The sequence below is a fragment of the Terrapene carolina genome, unplaced genomic scaffold (genome assembly GCF_002925995.2).
Source record: "Terrapene carolina triunguis isolate 2854851 unplaced genomic scaffold, T_m_triunguis-2.0 Scaffold210, whole genome shotgun sequence".
Lineage (NCBI taxonomy): Eukaryota > Metazoa > Chordata > Testudines > Emydidae > Terrapene > Terrapene triunguis.
Window position 1 is genome coordinate 27,047,061 of NW_020664561.1, and position 23,790 is coordinate 27,070,850.

Here is a 23,790-nt window from a genome sequence, read left to right on the forward strand (position 1 = left end):
GGGCCCCGTGGAGTGTCCTCCTTTAGGAGGCTCCAAATATGGTAACCCTAGCTAACAGGAGGTGTTCTGTTGCTGCAGTTAATTAGGGTGACCAGATGAGAGGAAGAAAATATTGGGACACATGGGAGGGCCACCAGCGAAGCAAAAAAAAACCCCACCAGAGTGCGAAATATTGGGACAAATTGCGTCCTGACCAAACATCGGTCGGGACACAGGACAAACACCTAAATATCGGGACATCTGGTCACCCTAAATTAATCCACCTCTCTGAGGAGTTGTCTACTGTAGGGACAAAGCCGCATCATTGAAGATGCTTATGCTACCTTTGCAGATGGGGAGAGCTTCTCCTGTTGGCAAAGGTACTCCACCACCCTGAGACACGATAGCTATATCAAGGAGAGAAGCCCTCCTGTTGACATAGCACTGTCTACACCGGGAGTTAGGTTGGTATAATTGTGTCGCTCAAGGGTGTGGATTTTCCACGCCCGTGAGCGACATAGTTATACTGACATAAATTTGTAATATAGACCAGGGCTGAGAGCAGATAGTTAGGTCGAAGGAAGAATTTGTGTATTAACCTAGGGCTTTCTACACCAGGGGTTAGATTGGCATAGCTACATCTCATAGATGTAGATTTTTCACCCCACTGAGAGACTGGCTATGCTGATGTTAATTCCCAGTGTAGACTAGCCCTATGACATTCATCATCTTTCCTCCTGCTGCTGACTCCAAACCTCCATAGTCTGCCTGGGCTAGAGTTTTTGGTCCTGCTGTTACCCAAATTAGATTTTTTGTCTCTTAATTAAAATTATTATAAATGCTAATCTAGGCACCCCCACAAATATTTGTTCCTGGTCTTGGGTCACTGTAGGCTGGGGCCTAAGAATGAGATGATATAAATTAAAAACAGTTTATATATTTTAATATATAAAGTACATGAAATCTACAAAACAAAAATAAATAATGTATTTATGGCATTGAATAACCAATATATCTAATTTGCTGTCCCCACCAAGAACTAGAAAATGTTTGTTTGCTGTGTTGTGGGGCCTTTTTGAAACCATTGAACCATAACTGAATGGAACAGTAATATTAAATAGCAAGGTATATGGTTACACTTATTGAGAAACTGCGCTTGTACTCACCTGGCTGTGTTAGAGATAGGGTTACAACCAATGTAACCAAATGCACCCACTGTGAAACAGAGTACCTGTATCACGTGTAGACTAAAGCATTTAGAACTGTAAAATTTAATACCTACCTAGGTATAAATTTCCAGAGCATCTACTATAACTCTAGCAGTGGTCTAGGAAATGTAACCATTCACCTACAATTGGTATTAGGGAGTATTTATTCTGTAGCTTTTTCAGATTTTGTCCACTTTTTGCAGCAATTCAGTTCAAGTCAACATTTTTAATGATTGAAGTAAGTTTCCTTCTATTTCTGCTGAAGTTTATGTTGCTTTCATATATGATGTGAGAATTAGCTATACAATATCATTCCTCACTTTGTGAGGCTAAGAAGATTGCTGGGTAGTGTACTGAAAGAATCTACAGTACTTTATGTGACAAAGTACAAGAGAACAGGAATGGATTCAAAGAAAGAGGCTTTGTTGGGATCATCCGTGAGTACAGTTGTGTGAGAAATGCATTATGCTCTGTGAAGTGAAGGATGAGAAATGAAATTGTATTGCACAGTAAATTTCATTTTGTCTAAAGAAAAGTTATCTGTTTAATTCCCCATATTTGTCTTTTGTGTCTAGCAGATAGATGATATATGTGCTCCCAAAGGTTCAAAATATCTCTGGAAACCTTCCTTAAAGCAGCAGTAACACAGTCCCTTGTGTGAAGGGAGAAGAAGACATATGTTTTGGGTTGTATTATTTTGGTGTACAACATTATTCTGCTATTTATAGAGGCATGTAGAAGAGTACTTTCCTAGTAAAGTATCACAATAGCAGTAATGGTTAGGGTCTCTTATTAAGATTAGGTCCCCATTGTGCTGGGCTCCATATGCACATATAATGAAAAGATGGTCCTTGGCCAAAAGAGTTTATAGTCAAAGGTCTTGGAAATTTTACCATTGGAGTAAAAGTACGCCAACACTGAGTACCTTTAAAAGTCCCACCCATAGTCAGGCTTGGCCTTAGAATTGGAAGGGCCAACCTGCTAGAGGAAGAGGGGAGGATCACTTGATGAGTCCCAGTCCCACTGAGAGAGGGGAGAGAAAGAGTCATCTTATGATTTGAGAAGTCAATAGAGGAGTTGGCATGTGCCCAGAACCCTTTCAAAATAAGTGATTGAGAAGTATAAGCCTCACACATTTAGAACACTTATGTGAGGCTATAAAGGTGGGGGATGGCTCCTAACTTCCTCTCTTCCTTTCCAGCACCTGTTTGTACAACACACTAGCAGCACTCAAATAATACTGATAAAATAATACCTATAAAAGTGAAAGCAACCACATAAGTTCTCATATGAAGTGTTCAGTGTGAAATTAAAGGAATTTTTGAATTCCAGCTCATTAGAAAAGCTATTTTTCTTAAGGTGACCAATAGCAAACCGCACTGTACTCAGACTGCTCTGAGTTGTGCTGGCGGTAGTGGCCAGCAAGGTGTAATTCCAGCATCTGAAGATTGCTCTTCCTTCTCCCAACGCTACTATATGAGTAGTTGGCTGGTTAAGATGCCTTTACTGCTGTAGTGAGGACAGAATCTAACCCTGTGTGTAGAAAAATCCAGCTTCATGTTATGCTGATCTTGGCCCTTGTTATGCATAAAATAGGTGCTTTTACTGTTCTTGGCTCCATTACTAACTTTATTCATTTTTATTTAGTTTGTAAACACTGCAGTTTACAAACTAGTAAAGACAAATAACCTGGTATTATAGACTGTGGGCCACATCCTTTCCCCAGTAATTTGATATTTGTGTAACTCTATTGACTTAAATAGAGTTGATCCTGATTTATACCAGTGTAACCGAGAGGAAAATCAGGCCCTTTATGTACCTGTCTCCCACTGAAGAAGACTATGGAAGTTTGTGTGGAGAAGGACTGCAGGATCAGATCTAAGATATATGCTTATGCTTTTACTTAATATATTGTAAGATATATTTAAATGTGAGCTAGTTTTCTCATGTATTACAGAATTTGATACATACAATAGTAAAAGCTCTACATGAAAGCTGAGGACCAATGAAATGTAAATGGAATATAATCAAGACATACAGATTAGGACAAGTAAAAGCAGACAACCTGACCATCTGAAAAAACAAGTGAATAACATATTATTAGATAACTTTGACTATCCTGAGGATGCAACTGATGAGGAGCAAGAAGACTTACCTTATGATGGAGACCTAGAAAGAACTTATCATCACAATAATGAATCAAATAATTTGAAAGCCTGTGTTTCTGTAGAAAACATTTCTGATAATTTCTTAAATTTGACCTGTTCTGAAATTAACAGAAGTTTAAAAGAAGAAATAAATTATGAAACACAACAGCTATCTCAAGAAAAGGTCTTCAGCCACCATACACCCGCCACAAGAACAAATGGAATAATGATTGAAATGGCAATAGAAGCTCCTGTGAGTGGCATGCCTTTGGAGACAGAATTATCAGTTGGAGCTTTTAGCAGCCTAGATAGGAAGGAACATTTCACCAACTCAAAAATTTCTGATGTTCTTTTGCGTCATTTTTCCAAAGAAGAGTTATCAAACACAAGCCAATTAATTGATTGTGAAACTATCCCAGAAACATCCTTTACTGAAAGTGTTGATGAAACTGTCCTCACTAAAACTAGGATTTCAGAATGCTCCAAGCGCACTTTACTAACAGAACAATGGGCAGAGCATTTTGAAGACTATCATTTAAACAGACAAGAAGAAATATCTGAAGATGATTACAAAGATAAAAATTTGCTAGATGAAAATAAATTTGTTATAGGTGACAGAGCTACTTCTTATGGTGATGAGAAAGACTGCATACAAGAAAATTCACAGTTGATAGCTGAAAATGAAGATACAAATAATTTCCAAAACATAAGAAAAAATCACAGTCACCAAAAAGGTTTGTTTGAAAGAACAGGTTCATCTCATGAACTCAAATATGGTCAAGGCCAAGTTAATTATTGTCTTCCTGACTTCTCTAAAGTTGCTCCAAAAGTCAAAATACCAAAAAGAAATAACAGTGATAAATCAGCTCCCATAATTAAAAGAACCAAATTCTCGCCTAATTTGGTTGGTAAATCAGCAATTGTGAACAATGTTTTAGAAACTATGAATTATTTTGATTCTGTTGAAGTAAAGAATCAAGAAGAAGAAATGAGAATTCCTGAACTTTTACAACAGCTAGAGGTAAATGAGATCTTTTCAGATATCAGTCCTGGATTTAATAAAATATTTATGCCAAGGGAAATGAAAGAGACAGTCCATCAGAGCCTATCATGAGTAGTCCTATATGCAAGTGGTTCCACTGAAGTCAGTGGTTCTACTAATTTAATTAAGAATTACTTATACGAGTAAAGGATTGTAGGATTGGGCTTTCAGTCCATAACTTCCATAAACTGACATATTTTATGATGTTATAGAGTGATACCTTAATTATTAATAATTTAAAAAGTTTCCCTTCAAAATATTATGAAATTGGTTATAGTCAATTTCATTTTTTAATTCTCACATACTTGCAAAACGTTGTTTCTAATACTCTAGGAAAATGTTTAAATCTCGCCAAAATTATTTTAATTGAAATGTTTAATATCTTAAAGAAATAATTAAAGGTTTGTTTTCATATTGTGTTTTACCCAGATCCTATTTACGTCAATGGTGATTTTGCCAATGGATCTTTAAGATTTATAAACGTCTTTGAGGATCACCTATGCTACCTGACTGATTCCCTTTAAATGATTTGTTCCAATATTTTAGGATTTCCTTTATTCTGGTTGTAAATAGATCACTTAACGGTCACTTTTCATATTTAGACTCAGTCATTGAGACTACTCACATGTGTAAAGCTAAGCACATGCTTAAATCTTTGTAGGATCAGGGCCTTAGTATATAAGGAAGACTTATTACAACACATTAATACTTTTTTTCTTTATTATTTCTGGATTAATGCAAGTTGCTGACAAAACATGCTGAGGCTCAGAATCGTATTGATCATTTGAGGTTTGATCCTAAGGTAAATCTACCAGAATATTATAAAATCAGATAAATTGTTTAGGAGAGCTTTTTCTTAGTACAGTATATTTTCTCTCTAAGGGTCTGATATGAAGCGTATATTCTACTAAACAACCTTTTATATTGTTGTTCCTATTTATAGAACTTCTCTAAAGATAGATTTGGCAAAGTAACTTGAGACTTTTAGATGTCTAAAACACATACAGTGAGAATAGGCCAACTAGAAACATACATGTTCATAAGTTGGTGTGTTTATGGGAAATAAACACAGATATTCTGAAATTTTTCAATATGTTAATAAAAAGTGAAAAATAATTTATTCCATATTCTTTGTGTAATTTAAATAACTCCTTCTAACCAACTTCTGTAAGGATATACAGTATTAAAATAGTTTCCTTTTAGCATTCCAAGTGAATATTTTTATATATAAAGCTGTTCTTTTATTTTAAAATATTGTTTTGTATATTTTAACAGATATATACTCATTCAGCTTCTCCTAATCCAAACCTTTCCATTCACTCAAGATGTATGGGTGCAGCTTCTGAAGAGTCTATATTTCATCCCCTTACTGTTCCTATCCAGCCTCTGCTTGGTTTGTACCAAGCATCTTTTTCAGGTAGTTGAAATTACAGTGGTTATACAAATAACAGAGGTTCCTTATTTTACATAATTGTGCACTTTTGTTATTCTGTTCCATAATCATAGAATCATAGGACTGGAAGGGACCTCGAGAGGTCATCTAGTCCAGTCCCCTGGATTAATGGAATAATAATCTGGAAAGCTGTATACAGAAATCCAGTTAGTACTTTACTCTTTATTTTCATTATGTTATATAGGATTACAATCTGGGAGAATGATTTCATCATTACCGTCAGCCAGTTCAGCAGGAGAAGTACACTGTTTAAATCCTAACTTGATGCAAAATACAACAAAAGGAGAAAAGATGTCTCAAATGCTAAAGGAGCAGGCAGAGCAACTGAAAGCTAAAGTAATATGAAAGAGATTTGTTTCAATACTTACTTAATATTGATGCTCTTGTTTTTTTTTATGAAATCTAAAATCCCAAATACAATCTACCAATTTTCTATTGAAGGTGGAAGAATTTTCTAAATGTGTAATGCAGGAGGCCTTCCCTTTGCAAGATCGCTGTCTGGTAAATTATTTTTTTCACATGTATTGCAGGGAATTGAAATGTGCTTTAAATGGCATTGGACCTGTATTTATTGTTGTGAAATTTTCAGTGTTGTTCAGAAAGATATATTTAATAACAAATTAAACTCTTTCCTCCATTCCAGAATTAAGTTATACGCATGAAAAAGGCCAAGGTGAAGTTTGAGATTGACAATATGTGTCTGAATCCCCTAGACTCCTTTGAAAATCTTAAACCAAACTATTTATGAAGGCAGCCCTTACTCAGGGAAATTGCCATTGAAGTTATTATGAGTTTTGTTTGAGCAAAGACCTGAATCAATACCCCACAATTTAACCGTCTATTTGTACATCTGCTGTGGACCACAGAGTGTTGTTAATTGTTCTGTCCAATTAAATAGTAAAGTCATTCATTATTTACATCTCTTTTATTGGTGAAGGTATTAAAGGAACTAAAAGGATACCTTGACACATTGGAACGGAAATATTTAGCCACTAAGGAGGAGCATCGTCTTTTACAGCTACAGAACTACAATCACAAATCCATAAGTGTTGGCGAGTTTGATCCCGACAGGTCAGAGATGCCTGCTAAATAGTATGTCTGTATGTCTATGCTCCCTTAGGCTTGGTCTACACTTACCCCCCAAGTCAAAGTAAGGTACGCAAATTCAGCTACGTGAATAACGTAGCTGAATTCGACATACCTTACTTCGAACTTACCGCGGTTCAGACGCGGTCCACACGCGGCAGGCAGGCTCCCCGTCGACTCCGCGGTACTCCTCTCGTTGAGCTGGAGTACTGCAGTCGACGGGGATCACTTCCTGGTTCGATTTATCGCGTCCAGACCAGACGCGATAAATCGAACTCGGAACTTCGATCCCCAGCCGCCGAACTAGCGCGGCAGTGTAGACCAGCCCATAGTATATGAGCACCTGGCAGTAATTAATTAATTTATCCTCACAGTATCCCTGCGAGGTACAGAAGTAATATTGTTGCACATTTTCGACCTGAGGGGCTAGTCAAATTTTGGGGCCCTGAGGATGTTCCAGTTGCATGTAGAAATTGATGGAGTCTGGTATTCACTTTGATGCAGTCTTGTTTAGTTACAACGAATGTGCAAAGTCCTGCTTCTCCAAACACAGGAGGAGCTCAGAACAAAAGAAGCAGTTTCATAGCTTACAGCAAAGCCTCTTCAGACAACAGACCCAAAAGTGCTCTCCATTTTTTCCCAGGGTCACACTGTGCTCACAGATGACTTCATGGCTCTCTTGCCTTTTTTTTGGCCTTTGCCTCTCTGACTCTTCTTATTAATTCTCAGTTTCTGACAGGAAGTTTTTCCTAATGTCCAACCTAAACCGCTCTTTCTTCAATTTAAGCCCACTGCTTCTTGTCCTATCCTCAGCCATTAAGGAGAATAATTTTTTCTCCTTCCTCCTTGTAACAACCTTTTATGTACTTGAAAACTGTTATCATGTCCCCTCTTGGTCTTCTCTTCTCCAGACTAAATAAACTCAATTTTTTCAATCTTCCCTCATGGGTCATGTTTTCTAGACCAGTGGTCTCCAAACTTTTTTGATCATGCACCCCTATCAGTAAAAAAAATTTGAGCACGCTCCCCCTGCCATGCCGGCTCTACCATTTTTGCCAAAGCAAAAAAAAAAAAAAACCCCGCTTGGCTCCCGCCCGAACTGCCTAAGCAAAAAAAAAAAAAAACGCTCCTCCTGCCGCGCCCCCTCAAGGCTCCTCTTGCACACCCCATGGGGTGCGCACCCCACACTTTGGAGACCACTGTTCTAGACCTTTAATTATTTTTGTTGCTCTTCTCTGGACTTTCTCCAATTTATCCACATCTTTCCTGAAATGTGGTGCCCAGAACTGGACAAAATACTCCATTTGAGGCCTAATCAGCGCGGAGTAGAGCATAAGAATTACTTCTTGTGTCTTGCTTACAACACTCCTTCTAATATATCCCAGAATGATGTTTGCTTTACTTGGCAACAGTGTTTCTCTGTTGACTCATATTTAGCTTGTGATCCACTATGACCCCCAGATCCCTTTCCGCAGTACTCCTTCCTGGGCAGTGATTTCCCATTTTGTATATATGCAACTGATTGTTCCTTCCTAAGTGGAGTACTTTGCATTTATCCATATTGAATTTCATCCTATTTACTTCAGACTATTTCTCCAGTTTGTCCAGATCATTTAGAATTTTAATCCTATCATCTAAAGTACTTGCAACCCCTCACAGCCTGGTATCCTCTGCAGACTTTATAAGTGTACTCTATGCCATTATCTAAATCATTGATGAAGATATTGAACAGAATCAGACCCAGAATTGATCCTTGTGGGACCCTACTCAATATGCGTTTCCAGCTTTACTGTGAACCACTGATAACTACACTCTGGGAATGGTTTTCGAACCAGTTATGCACCCACTTTACAGTAGCTCCATCTAGGATGTATTTCCCCAGTTTGTTTATGACAGTTGTCCCCAACCTTTTCAGGGTCATGCCCACTTTACCTCTGTCCACACACACACACACACACACACACACACACACACACACACACACCCACACCCCGGGAACGAGGCCGGGAGCGGGGCCATGGCTCCCAGCGGGGGACGGACAGACATGGGCAGGGGCAAGGGGGCTGAGGCTGGGGCCAGGGCCAGGAGCAGAGCTGGGGGTGGAGTGGAGCTGGGGTGCGCTCCCTCCCTGCTTCCCATGGGGAGTGCACCCCCCCAAACATTCCTCTTTGCCCCCCCTGAGGGGCGTGCCCCATCATTTGGGAACCATTGGTTTATGAGAAAGTCATGCGAGATAGTATCAAAAGCCTTACTAAAGTCAAGATATACCACATCTACCGCTTCCCCCATATCCACAAGGCCTGTTACCCTGTCAAAGAAAGCTATTAAGTTGGTTTGACACAATTTGTTCTTGACAAATCCATGCTGACTGTTAGTTATCACCTTATTATCTTCTAGGTGTTTGCAAATTGCTTAATTATTTGCTCTATTATATTTCCGGGTACTGAAGTTAAGCTGACTGGTTTGTAATTCCCCGTGTTGTCCTTATTTCCCTTTTTATAGATTCCAGCAGTTAACTGTGGATTCATTTAATCTATTTAATTTTGTAATGGTATTGTTTTATTTTTGGACAGTGCGGCAACTTTGATACTGCAGTGATATACAAAAAGCCAGAAGTTTATTGAAAGGCTGATTATATAACTCTGTGTTTTGTATTTGGGTTTAGAAAGGTGGAGGGGGAAATATTTAGGCTTGGTATGCTGCTTGAAGATGTCAAAGAGAAAATTGATGACAATATATGTAGTCCATGTCCATCTTCATTCACAACATCTCCTACATCTCCTTCGCTCACTCCATGTGAATCTGTGTGTTCATCCTGTTCTCGTCTTCGTGAGGTAACTCATCAAGTTCTATAATCTACAGACCAAACTCTTCTTTCAGTTACACTGATGCAAACCCCATTAATTTCAGTAGGGTTGCGCAAGTATACCCAAGCAGAGAATTTGCCCTTATGTTTCTAAGAGTGAATATCTTGCTACAATGCAGAATGTTAATTCAAAAAAGTAATGTATTTTATTCCTGAATGTAAACTTTAAGATATCTCATTAGCCATGTTGATCAAAACCTAAATATGTGATTACAGCTGTGTTGGGGGAAAAGATTGCCAGTCTCAGTGGGGGGGGGGGGTTTCAGAAAAGCAAAATATTCTAATCTTTGCAAAAATTGAAAAGCAGTTTTTGCAAGTGAATCACTGCCATTTAATAGAGAAAAGCTATGAAAATGGTAACTTTCTGCTTCATTGAGATTCATAAAAATCTCAGTTTGGCTCAAAGGATCAAATTCTTTTGTGTCACAGAAAGCTGGTGAAAATGATAATGTTTAGTCCTGGATCATAGCTTGCAAAGTGGAAATTGGTGGTTTCCCACTGTTCTACATGTGACCAAGCTAAATGCTTTCTAACTGTACTAATTGTTTGAAATATCATATGAATTCTGATGATTCCTCTTTGAATCCTGAATTGCATAGATATTCAGGAAATCTTGGGTTGCAGGAGGCAAGATTTTAGGGAATACAGTAAATGACAATCTATTGTAAATGTCTTTATGCTATCTATAATATGGTTACTTTGTACAGAGATCTGTGGTTTCAAGCATTAGTGATCCTCCAGAAAGGTCTGCTACTGAAGTGAATTTTCATAATAATGAAAGGAATGAGGGAGAGAATAGAAGTCATGCAATCGATGTGATCCCAAAGAAAACCAGTCAGCTTTCTTTACAAGATGACAATTGTGATCCTTTTCCTAAAATGTAAGTGTTGAACTTTCTGATAGGTGTTGAAGTCATTTACTAAAATGGATTTATAATTACTTACTAAGTATGAAGACATTTATTGAACATATCTGATCAAATGTCCACTGAAGTCAAAAGAATATCATTAATTTAACTGAGTGTTAGATCATGCCACTGCATGGCCTCGATTGTCACCATAGATATTCAAGATGGAAAAGACATATTGGGGGACCCGATCCAACAATCCTGCCAGTGCACAATTATTCCCTTCAGTAATTTTTTTTAAAACAGGTTGAAGGTATGCCAGTATCCAAAATCACTACCTATTCCATTCTTTAGTGACTCAGCAGAGTATTAGTATATTTCTGTGTGTTGTATCTTTGTTGAATCCTGCCCTGTTGGAGAATCATATGATGATAATCTTGCTAAAAAACAGTGTTTTTAATATGTTTGAAAAAACAGTATTTTAAAATAAAAATTGCTTTTCCCTTAGCCAATTGGGATTACAAAAAAGAGATGCATCTGCCTATGTAAAAGGAATGGAGCCCCTGGAAAAAGCAGGACTGCTAGCAAATAAGCTCTCTTCAGATGTAATGGTACAAGGTCTATTTTCTTGCATAATTAAATTTTTTGGATGAACTTGTTTGTTTATTTTATCCAATGGGATAATTTATATTAGATTATATTCTACTGTCCCAATGTTAAGTTTGCACAACAAGCCAACTCAACTGTTGTCATTGTTGAGGTACTACAGTATATCAGAACATTGCTGTACAAATGCCAAGTAAGATGATTCAGGTTTAGGAATGTTGCTGTCAAAACTTGTGAAGCATTCATAATGTGCTTTGATTCTGAGGGGAACTGTTCTGGAAGAAGTTGCATAGGCAACTATTGGATTTTAAATAGTATCATTTGTGCTTGTTTAGGGCTGCAAGGAAAAAAACATGAATCCTTGCCAGATCCACTGAAACCTACACTAACAAAGTCATTTCACCTTTGTGTCTCACTATAGAATGGGGATAATGTGCAGACTCTGTGCAGTCCATTTAATATAGCCTAGAATTGTGAGTGGATAATAAAGCAAGAAAAAGCATTGCTAAAGCCATGGAAAAATTATATCCAAATATATGTGTTACTCACATTATATTTCTTGAGAAATACACAATAATGTGAATAAGTGTATAAAAATCTTATGTTCTGGTTTGTGGTACAGCAGTGCTTCCTTCCACCTGAGGCAGACAATGGGCCTGGAGGCCTGGAATCCCAAAGGCAGCTTATATTAAGTCAAAAACGTAACACTAATCAAGAAAACCCAAAAGGGTAAGTGCTTTATGTATTTTGGCTGATTAAAAATATTTGTAAACAGCCAAAATGAGTGTATGCATTCATGGATACAAGTTTTGCTGTTGGACTCTGAAATTTAATGCATTGTGGTAGGCTCAATTCAAAGTAAAGCTGGTTGTCTTTGAACATGGGAAGATCTGGTTGGAAACAATTATTGTGTTTTTACATTTTACACAGGCAATAAATCAGGATGAAATCTTGACCCTACTAAAAAATAGCAAAACTTCCTGTGACTTCAATGACAGCATTTCACTCAGTGAAATTCAACCCTATCCAGAGGACTAGCACAAGGCCTATTACATCACTTAAGTTCCACTTAAACATTATTTTGAGGGCTTAAGTAGAGCATAGGTCTTATGTTGGCCTTCTGCATGGAAGTGAATTTCACCCACGGTAACTAAAAGTTAAGTAATAAATTAGTTCTACAATTATATTAAAAATATTGGAGACAAAATCCAACATCCAGATTAAAAAAGGGCCTTGCCTGAACAGTGACAAACATAAGTAAAAAAAGATACATTTGTGTAGACCTTCAGCATTAAGTTTGGTTGTTTTACTTACTTTTATCATATTAGTACTTCTGTATGCTGTCTTGTTTATTCAGGAGTTTAAACTTTTGGCAAATGAAATCTCCACCCAAAACCAAGTCTTACAATATGTGCAATTTGGAACACAAAATTATTAATCTAAATGTGCAGCAAGAGCAAGGTAGGAGAAAGAGGAAAATGCTTTTATTTAATAATTTGTATCGTTTCAATAATTTTATTCCATTTTATTCAATAATTTGTATAATTTCATAACTCTGGTAAAATTCACCCACTATCCAATTCTTTCTTTTTTCCCCGGATCATTTTAGGCAATTTAGCACATCCCTCAGATCATTGTTTTTGTGGAAGGATAGAAAACTGTTCAAATGCACATGAAGCTGCTCTATATCCCAAATGGAAAATACACTGGTCAAAAAATGCAAACAAAGAACTTTGTTCCTGTTCTGTCAATAGGTGAGCATGTGCTGACTATCGCCCTAAGCTCCAAAACAAATCAAAACATTAACAAACTTCAAAAGTATTCCGGTGGGTGTTATTAGAGTAACTGTGTCCTTCAAACCATTGTGCCTGTCTGCGTTCATGTGTGCACATGTATATAAATGCACACACCTAAGATTTCTTAAATGCTTTGCTGAATAGAGGTGGGGTTACTCACATGCTTAACTTAAACACGTGTTTAACTGCTCTGCTGAATCTGGCTTTCAATGCCATGATCCATACTATAATTCAAGGTGTAATACGATTTTTTCCCAAGATTAGACCATTTAGTATGGATATAGTTCATATGATGAATAAATCTGTTTTTCCTGAATTAATAATTTGGCAATATTAATACCATAGGTATTAATGTTCAAAAACTTTTCATACAGTTGTTAACATTTAATTCAGATCTTGTACTATTTTTGTTTTTAACATGTAGAAATAAAAAGACAGAGGACAGAAAAACTGATAATGAAAAGTCAAAATGTGGAAGGTATTCAGTCTTCATTCAGGAAAAAGCAGTGGAGCTAGATTTGTCAGGTACTAACCTTTGTAAGTAGAGATTGCATACAGTGGCCAGAACTGTATATTTAACCACTATTGAGTCCTTATAGTAATTTGATGTCATCTCACAAGACCTTCAGAGTATGAAGATCTTAATGGACTTTTACCAAACTTTACTGGCTAGGCTACTAGGACCCCATTTTCAAATAGGCTTTCAAAAAAGCACCCATGACACTTCCATGTGTAGAAGGTCACTGGTGTGTACAAAATTCCGTTTTGCTCATGCATTTGCAGGTTTTTGTGTATGCTAACTAGTGCACTCCCAATTTCAGCATATCTCTGAGGGTAGTTTGAAAACTTGGCCCCTAAAGTGTTTCAAAATTTCTGGGCCAGATTATTTCCTCCCCCATGAAAAAGAGTGGGGATTTTTATGAGAAAATCTCTGCCCAGCATCCCTTGTTCAGATTATTCCCCATCATTCTGCTGATGGGAAGGAGGGTGGAAATGCTGTCTTAAACCTTATGGATCCTTCATACAACCCTTGCAGCCTCCCCAACTCCTTAACAGCAGTGTTCCATTGGAGTCTCACTGCCAAGGATGTCCCGTGCCCCATTGGGCAGGGCAGCTCCCAGCTCCCTCAGAAGTTAAGTTAACTTCTCTGGGGGCAGAGGAAGGACAATAGGCAGCCTTTCTTCCAGCCAACCCTGACTCCACACCCTCCCACTGCACTGTCCTGGGTCGACGATGGTACTGTGAAGGTGAGCGTACTCCATGTGTGAATTGGAAGGCATGAGCTGTTTCTGGGTTTGATTTCAGATCAGAACATGTGGGCTGCTTGTCCCACCTGAATTCTGGGATACCTTTTGCCCCTCTTTTCTCTGTGATGCCTTTCCATTTAGATACATATTGGTAACTAATACTTTAACTCTGTTACCAGTGCTGTTATATGGATCAGCTAGTACAGGGGTGGGCAACCTATGGCAGGTGTGCCAAAGGCAGCACGCGAGCTGAATTTCAGTGGCAATCACACTGCCCGGGTCGTGGCCACTGGTCTGGGGGGCTCTGCATTTTAATTTAATTTTAAATGAAACTTCTTAAACATTTTAAAAACCTTATTTACTTTACATATAACAATAGTTTAGTTATATATTATAGACTGATAGAAAGAGACCTTCTAAAAACATTAAAATGTATTACTAGCATGCGAAACCTTAAATTAGAGTGAATAAATGAAGACTCGGCACACCACTTCTGAAAGGTCGCCGACCCCTGAGCTAGTACAAGGTGTTATATGAGTGCCACACTCAACACTCTCTCCTCCACTCTCTTTTGTGGTCCCCTTGGTTTCCAGTGGTTCTGGAGAGGCAGGTCAACCTTCAGCAATTTTAAGGAAAAAAATTACTGAGTCAGACTTCAGTGGGACAACCTACCTTAGGACAGGAAGTTTGTCTTGTGTAAAGGCACAGGCCTGACACTGGTGAGATTCGAGTTCAGTTCTTAGCTTCGACACATATGACTTTGTGCAAGTCAGTGCATCTCTCTGTGCCTTAGGTCCCCATCTGTAAAATGGAGATGATACTTCTCTGCATCACAGGGATGTTGTGAGGAGAAATTCATTAATGTTTGTGTGGCACTCATATCCTAGAGTGCTGGAAGCTATGTGGGTACCTAGATATAAAGCTACAGCACCCAGCTTATGAGCTGTAATATTTATGTAAGACCTCTTTGATACAATTTCTTTTAGGCAGTGATTCAGAAGACATCTCATTCTGTGATTCCTTTCATGAGTCACACAGTGATGAATTTCTGGAACACAAGACTAAAAATTATAAATCACGTAGAGCAGGATTAAAAGAACAAAGCAAAGGTATAGTGGTTTCATAGCTCCAAAAACATGTTTGTGTGGAAATGTTGTTTGCAGTGTAATATTTTACCTATATCACTTGTTTGCAGATCTCAGATGGAGGTGCAATAGGGGAAACGGAGATTGGTTTAAACTTGGGAATTATAAAGAATTTGTTCAGTCCTACACCTTATGTAGAAATAAAAACCTCAGTTCAACTCGTGAGTATAGTGTGTTGCCAAAAAGGTTACAAACCACAAGCTAAGCTTTACATGGCACAGACCCATGAGTGGAATACACATAGGGACCAGCACTCGAAGAAGAATTAAATATTTAGTTCCAAAGCTACATAAGGAGCAGTAACCCAAAGTCTAGCCTCACCTCAGTTCTTCCACAACCACAGTGGAACTGTCCATTTTTCACTTGGTGGGAGCGATGACATTTCCAGTTTTCCACCAACCTCTTCAAAATGCCGAAGTCACAGGCACCACCACTATGCCAGCAGTCATTTCCTGTTGGCCCCCTATACAGTGTGGTCTAGAGAAATGAACAGAAATTCCTCAGTTCTTATGCCACCTCTGCCACTGACTTGTGTTAACTTCAGCAAGTCAATGAGAGCCTGGTTTTCCGAAATGTCGAGCACCCGCAGCAACCTTTGAAGTCTCTTAAATCTCTGCCTGTTTCCTCATCTGTACAATGGAAATGATGATACTTATCTGTTTCACAGGGCCAGAGTGAATATAAATTAGCTAGGTTTGAGAGTGGTAGCCGTGTTAGTCTGTATCAGCAAAAAGAACGAGGAGTACTTGTGGCCAGTAGCATAGTTAGGGGGGGAGCGGGGCAGCGGCCGCTCCCCCACCGAGCACAAGTGGCGCCTTTTTAATTTTACTCACCCGGGAGCAGGGGGGAAAAAAAGGCGTCACCCGCTGCGGCGCTTTTACTGACAGGGCGGCGCTCCGGGTCTTCGGCGGCGGGTCCTTCACTTGCTCCGGGTGTCTTCGGCGGTACTGAAGCTTCATCGCCGAAATGCCGCCGAAGACCTGCGGAGCGAGTGAAGGTCCCGCCGCCGAGGTGCCGCCGAAGACCTGGAGCGCTGCCCCGTCAGTAAAAGCACCGCAGTGGGTGGCGCCTTTTTTTCCCCGCTCCCCCTCTTCCCTCCACCTGGCTACGCCACTGCTTGTGGCACCTTAGAGACTAACAAATTTATTTGGGCATAAGCTTTTGTGGGCTACAGCCCACTTCATCGGATGCATGCAGTGGAAAATACAATAGGAAGATATATATATATACACACACACACACACACACACACACACAGAGAACATGAAAAAGTGGGTGTTGCCATACCAACTATAACGAGTGTTATATTTCTCGAGAAACTGCTGAATTAGAATTAATTTGCAAACTAGACACCATTAAATTAGGCTTGAAAAAAGACTGGGAGTGTATGGGTCATTACACAAAGTAGAATTATTCCCCCTACTGTTACTCACACCTTCTTGTCAATTGTTGGAAATGGGCCATCCTGATTATCACTACAAAAGATTTTTTTCTCCTGCTGACAATAGCCTACCTTAACTGATTACACTCGTTATAGTTGGTATGGCAACACCCACTTTTTCATGTTCTCTGTGTGTATATATATATATCTTCCTACTGTATTTTCTACCGCATGCATCCGATGAAGTGGGTTTTAGCTCATGAAAGCTTATGCTTAAATAAATTTGTTAGTCTCTAAGGTGCCACAAGTACTCTTTGTTCTTTTTGATAAATTAGCTAATATTTCTACATGTTGTTTGGAAATGTAAAGTGTTATGTAAGTGCTACATCGTATTAATGTATTTATTATGATAATGCTAAGTTGTCATTACAGTATGCTTTCTCAACAGCCTTACAATACAGGGATTGGAATATAAATTTCTGCACTAGTTGTCAAAGAAACAAATGCAGCAGGGAATCTGACAAGAATAATATTGGTAAATGATTCCAGACTATTGGTCTTAATTATGTTTAAAAGATTTTGCTTGGCAGTTATGCTTTATAGATCATGTGCAAACTTTTTAAAGACACGTTTATAGATAGTATAATGAAATGTACAATAACAAACTGAAGTCTGATCTGGTCAAGAAATGGATTTGGCTAAAGAGGGAAGGGCAAAGAAGAGAGCCCACCATTTTGAAACACTGCTGGAATGATGATATGAGAAGCAAACATTGTACTCAGGGAGTCTGAGAAATGCATCTAGAGTTAGGCTATTTTTTATCCTTAATGCAGGGTTCCAAAGTGCTTCACAAACTATGTATATAGAGCACCAATGAAATGCACTTTGGAATTGCGTAGTACATTGGAAAAGAATGGCACAGTGATCACCAGGAACAATCTAGGACTGTTTTCCCTTTCTAACTTGACTTCCAGTTAGTGGGTACCTCAGAACATTATTAACTTATTTATAGCTAAAATATGGGTGTTCCTTTCCATTTTCCTGTTTGATATTTAGGGGACCTCTTAAATGTCTGTATAGAGCATGGGGGAGGGGGAGCTGTTAAAGAAAGTAGCTTGACTTCCATAGCTTATACATAGCACACATAATAAAAGGTGGGAAGAGATGAATGAAATATGTTGGGTACAGGAGGAGAGGAGGCAAGGAAAAAAGACAAGAGGCAGATCAAGATATTTCATCTTTACCCCTTCTTTCTCTGCCATTTACTTCAATTTCATTTCATCTTTTTACTGCATTCCTCCTCCTCCTTTGTCTTTTGCCTTTTCAGGATTTATTATCCTTCTCATATCAGGTTTTTTGAGCAATCATGCAGTACAGGGCTTATTCCTAGAGATTATGTTGATGCATTTGCATGCAGTATTTCCAGCCTCAAATATTTAAAAATTATGAGTCAGGCCCCCCACAAAAAGCTTGAGATTTTAAAAAACGATACAATTTTTAATTCTTTTGTCTTCTCATTTTGAAGCATTTTGGGTGCACTTAGGTCACAATTTCATTCTTTTCTCCACAATTATAAGGGCTAGAAAGGTAATTTTTTAAATTAAATCTGAGATTCTCAAGTATTAAAAAAACTTCTGCAACTGGGGCTTTAAGACAAACAGCAGTCATGATAAAATCATGCAAGTTGGCAACACAGTGTATGTTTAAAGAATGTTGGGTTTAATTATTAAATTGATTTAGTAAAGAAATAAATCTTTTGGATATTTTTGTTGGTATTCTAATGAAAATTAGAACTAGAGTGGGCCTTTCCAGTGGAGATGTTTTTGCAGGGATTCCATTGACTGGAGCTGTGGAGTTAGCAAATGTCAGGTCACACAAGGATCCTAAGAGCCAAGGCTGTGGAATAGTAAACTGTTAAAATCCACTTTGTGTTGATGAACAATTAGTATTTAACTGTAATACATAGGGGCGAAAGAGGTACAGCGTCAAGACTGTATGATGCTCTCTGGTAACATACCTAAAAACAGACAACTGGCTCTGATCTTTTAACGTTGTGTGCACGTAATTCCATGCCTAATTTGTCTGTTCCATTACTGCAGATGGCCATGGTAACTGAGCGCACACACTTTTAAAAAACCAGCCCATTCTGTCATTTGTGCTAAATATAAGAAAGTATAGTTTTCTATATATTTGTTATATTTTGTTTAATTATGGCCTCCAAAATTTCAGCTTCTTCACAGAAGAAAAGAATTGCCGCCAATAGTGTTTGTACAAGTAAGCAGCCAGATCAATTTGTATACAGACTTTCTGACAAGTAAGTGTTACCAGTAGCTTTATATAAATTAGTACCACAGAAGATGTGACTATTGAAGATATAGTGTGGGCCAAATTCACTAATGTCATAAGTGGCACAACTCCATACCTATGCAATATGTACTATATATTAGAATAGTAGTCACTAATGAAAGTAAAATATATAATGTAAATGCCATTTTGAACAGATTTAACTAGATTTTTTTCTGAAACTTTTCGATTACATGGAAGAACTAGAAATTTAGCTAATTCTTTTAGTATAGGATCCAGTCAAGAGGTCTCTTTTCATTAACTAAATGTGTCATTATCATTCCAGATAACAGGCCTGGCAGTGACGTTGTGTATAGGAATAATGATATTGCAGTACTATTTATCCATCTCAGAAATGTCTTTCCCTATTTTTACTTGTTGCTAATATTAAATTATATCTGGAGTATATGAAGTAGGACAGGTTCTTATAGTGTTGACAATGTGTGCGGAGGTAGGGAAGGTTGGCAAAGAAATTAAATAAATGAAAAGCTTTTTGGGCTTCTCTCCTGCTTCCAGAGCAGGCAGTGCTAAACATTCTAATGAGGATAATTTGATGATGCCAGATTCCCTGCCCCTTCCCTGAAGGTTTGTTTGTCTGTGACTATAAGATGTATGTTATAAATGTAACACTAACTATGCAGTTGTATTTTATGATTAAACAAATGAAGAACTCTACTGAAATTATGATGCAAGGATGCTAAAAAGTTATAGACATTGAACACACATTGTTTAAACACATTTTGTTTTGTAACTATAAAATGTTTTTGTGAATATTTTATGTATTACCTTCTAGAGACAACTTAGAGACTCCCAAAACCTGCTACTCAAGGATGCATGATACAATTATTCTTTCACCTCAATACCTAGCCAGCAGGAAGGTTTATGGAAGTAAATCAATGATCAATATTAGAAACAGACACACCAGTTATACTGACACAAAGGTAAGAATTTAGAGTGTGATTTTAAAAAATGTCTACGCGACTCGGGAGCAACAAGTCCCACTGACTTTCAGTAGCACTTTTGAAATCTCACCCATAGATGCTAATGATTATAATCCAACTTGTTTTGCATTCAGTGCTTTGTGAGGTGCTAAAGGTGTCTTGTTGGCTTTTAAATATGAAAGTGTGTTATTTATTAACGTGTCATGTTGAAACTGGCTTATTTTTAACTTTTTTTTTTTTTGCTTCAGTAATAGTAGGTTCCATTTACTCCAATAAAACAAATATTTCCCTAAATAAACTTCAGCACAAGGCATAAGTATTGTCACTGACCCAGCTGCAGGTTGCCATTGAGGGAGTTGAGATACATCAGTCACTCAGAGAGCTGGAGTGAAATTCTGTGCTATGCCTCTAAAATACACAGCACAGAACTTGCAGCTTAGGTAGACAGGAGGCGAAGGTGGCGTTAAGCCACTTTTACACTTTCCTGATCTGGGGCTGCTTTGTCGCCTACACTGTAATTTAGACAGCCCTGGAGGCCTGTCTAAACCAGAGCAGCCTCCCTGTAATGCCCAGAATCTCCACAGTGCTACATACAGAGCTTCTCCCTCAACACACCTCTCCCTCCCCCAGTATGCCCCTTACACCAGGACTTGGGAGAGGATCCTTTGAAAGCAGTCTTACAGCTGTTGCCTGCAGCGCCTGCACTGGGGGAATCGAATCCTCCCTTGGGTGGATACAGGGATTTTAGGGGTTCTTTTACACAGAGTAAAGGGGCTAAAGCTGGGACTGTTATGCTTTACATACCACAAGCTAAGAAGCAGTCACACTCTAGGCACTTCATGCACCAGACTGTAGCCCTAGGTGTCTCCTAAATGCCACACTCATGCAGTGGGAAAAGGATACGTTAGGGCTAGCACTATGGAAGTGTGGAAATCCTCTGGGTGCGATGGCTTAAACAGTTTAAAAAAAATATAAAGTATTAGCTAACTCAGGCCCTGAGGCAGTCCAACACAGGACTCCAGCATCAGAGTAACCTGAGGGGCTTCTCAGTTCTAGTCCTTCCAGTCCACCCCTTTCCGGGTGCCAGAATTCAGTCATGTTGTTGTCTGATCTCATTCAGGACCTCTCTTGTCCTGTCCATTGTCTGTACATGCAGTTGCATCACGCTTCTTAACTACAGGGTACTGCTGGCTCCCTGTTATCAACAGCTTGTGTTCCTACTCAGCTTTTCACCCAGCCCTTCGCAGTCCCAAGCTGCTGCCTCCAGCCTGCTCTCACTGTCAGGCTGTCATCTGGCTCTCTTCTTGAGCCAGATACCCACAAGCCCTCAGGTTGTTGCTTCTTTTTCCTGTTCCTCAAAGAACTCTCTTACTGTCAGATGCTTAACTAGGTCCCTATTCCTTCCAAAATAGCCCACAGCTCCCCAGTCCTTTTCTTCCAGTTCCTGTCAGAGGAGAGGTGTTCCCACTCATGGACAACCAATTTCATTATGGTTCAGTTGAGGAATTTATTTAATCAAGATTTATTGGCAAAATATAATTGATGTTTCAGTCTTTAAAAATGTCATTTGAGGATATACTTTTCTAACCTTTGTACTGCAGGACTATCTAAAGTATTATTTTAGATACTCTCAATGTCTTATTTGCGGGTGTATCATACAATACTTTTTTAACCAAAGCAGGGAATAGATTCATTCTCAAATGTTTGTTTACTACAATTTACATTGTGTGCATTACTTCAGGTGGCTTTAGTGTGGATTCATGAGTGCATTTGCAGACACAGAAATCATACAACCAAACATACACTTCTCCAAGTCCCATGCAGAGGGGAGGCATGGTGGTGGGTTATTTATTATTTATTTATTTAATGGAGATATCCCATCTCCTAGAACTGGAAGGGACCTTGAAAGGTCATCAAGTCCAGCCCCCTGCCTTCACTAGCAGGACCAAGTACTGATTTTGCCCCAGATCCCCAAGTGGCCCCCTCAAGGATTGAACTCACAACCCTGGGTTTAGCAGGCCAATGCTCAAACCACTGAGCTATCCCTCCCCCCAAGCTTGCTCCATAGTGGCAATTTCTGTTGCGTGGGACTCTGCCCAGCTCCCTGCTCTGGGTGTTGCAACATGGCACATGGGGTCGCAGCACCACTCAGGTCTGGCCCTGCAGGCCAGGAGCTGTTGCTGTGGGGCAAGCTTGCTCTCCAGTTACCTCCTACCCCCCGGAGACTGGGCCAGGGTTAGCGTGGTGGTGCTGGGGCAGAGGGTGATGCTGTGGGTGGTTGGTGCCCCCTCAGTTTAGTATAGTGCACCCATTGAATCAGCAGGCTACATTAGCCCTTTCTACTATTTCTCCCCCTTATTTTGATTAATGGCTGAGGGCCACCCTTCTCTATGCTAAAAGAGAGTTTCTTTGTAGTTGTGGAAGAGGATGACATCTAGCAGGCCTGGTACCCTCCAGTACACATCCTCCTCCCCAACTCCACGTAGCTTTCTTGGGTACACAGCTTTATATGTGGCTATTGAATAGGCTGCACACAAACGAATACAAGGACCTGCCCTGCCAAAAAAACAACCAAAAATCTAAAACCCTACCTGCAGCACTTTTCAAAATACTATAGGGTAGAATTGTTGAAAATGTTACTTAGATCCCAGGTTGAACATTCCTTCCCCTTCTGTTTTTTGTGTTTGGGAACATTTATCTTTAAAGCATATGTATTATCAGAGAAAGTAGATATTAACTATCCAACAATTTGACTATGTTTTATGTCCACCAGATTTTAAACTCTACTTTGGATCATGCAATACAGACTGCAACCACTTTGAAGGAAACTACAGAACGAATGGTACAAGTAGTTGCAGAAGATCTAGCTAAAGTCAAAACTCATCGAAGTAAGCAGTTTTTTAGCTGGTCTGTTTCAAACATTTGAATTTGTCAGCTGAAATGTAGAGACAGAACTCTGAGTTGTGAAAAATGTGCATTAACAAGTTGTGCAAGTTAGGAGAGCAGCTGCCCTTAGGTGTGGTATTAGCAACAGTTTAAGAGCAGAAAAACAAATCAGAGTGCCAAGTTTATAAACCAAGAGCCCTTGAAAGTTGTCACATCTATTAGTGAAGAATGGCTATATAGCTGACTTCCCTCAGCCTTCAATAATGGTAGTTCTTTATAGAATTGCTCTAGGTAACCAAGCTTAGCTGTAGTTTCTAAAATGTGTAATTTGGGGCCAGGAAGATAACATCTCATCCATCAGTGTGTTCTCAGCAATATCACAACCCACCTCTGTATCCTGCTTGGTATTAAACATCACAGAGGGAAACAACTGAAACCCTTTGTTCCTAGATAATCTTTTTAAAATGAGTTTTAGCTGTAACATTGTCAATTTTTGAAGGACATATTCAAAGAATAGTTTGTATTGTTAAGCATATGCTTTTGTGCATCTCAGTAAATGATCTCTCATCACTCCTGTTTATATTCTAAAATGTCAGTATCTGTACTGTGACATTCTTAGTATCTGTTGGATTTGGCTTTCATAATACAGGTAATACAAATCTTCACCTATTTCAGCATTATGAATAAAAAAATTGCAAATGGGCTAGACTCCTCCTATGCCTGTAAGGAAATTTGGCACTAATAAACTGATTGTATATGTATTCTGAAATGCAGTGAGTGGTTTAGTGCATCAAACTTGGCGATTAAGGACCAATCA

General features: G+C 38.8%; 1 protein-coding gene across 1 annotated transcript; it reads left to right on the plus strand.

Moving 5' to 3' along the window:
• The first annotated feature begins 3,203 nt into the window (after nt 1–3,203).
• LOC112115859 (protein AKNAD1) lies at nt 3,204–23,013 on the plus strand. The gene is given in 18 exon segments (XM_026655337.1): nt 3,204–4,355; nt 5,119–5,178; nt 5,652–5,793; nt 6,014–6,165; nt 6,271–6,330; nt 6,767–6,933; nt 9,581–9,749; nt 10,489–10,661; nt 11,137–11,239; nt 11,857–11,963; nt 12,592–12,695; nt 12,844–12,988; nt 13,455–13,555; nt 15,264–15,386; nt 17,252–17,338; nt 19,033–19,117; nt 19,940–20,087; nt 22,861–23,013. Coding segments are annotated over 18 exon segments (3,231 nt in total).
• Nucleotides 23,014–23,790: the final 777 nt, after the last annotated feature.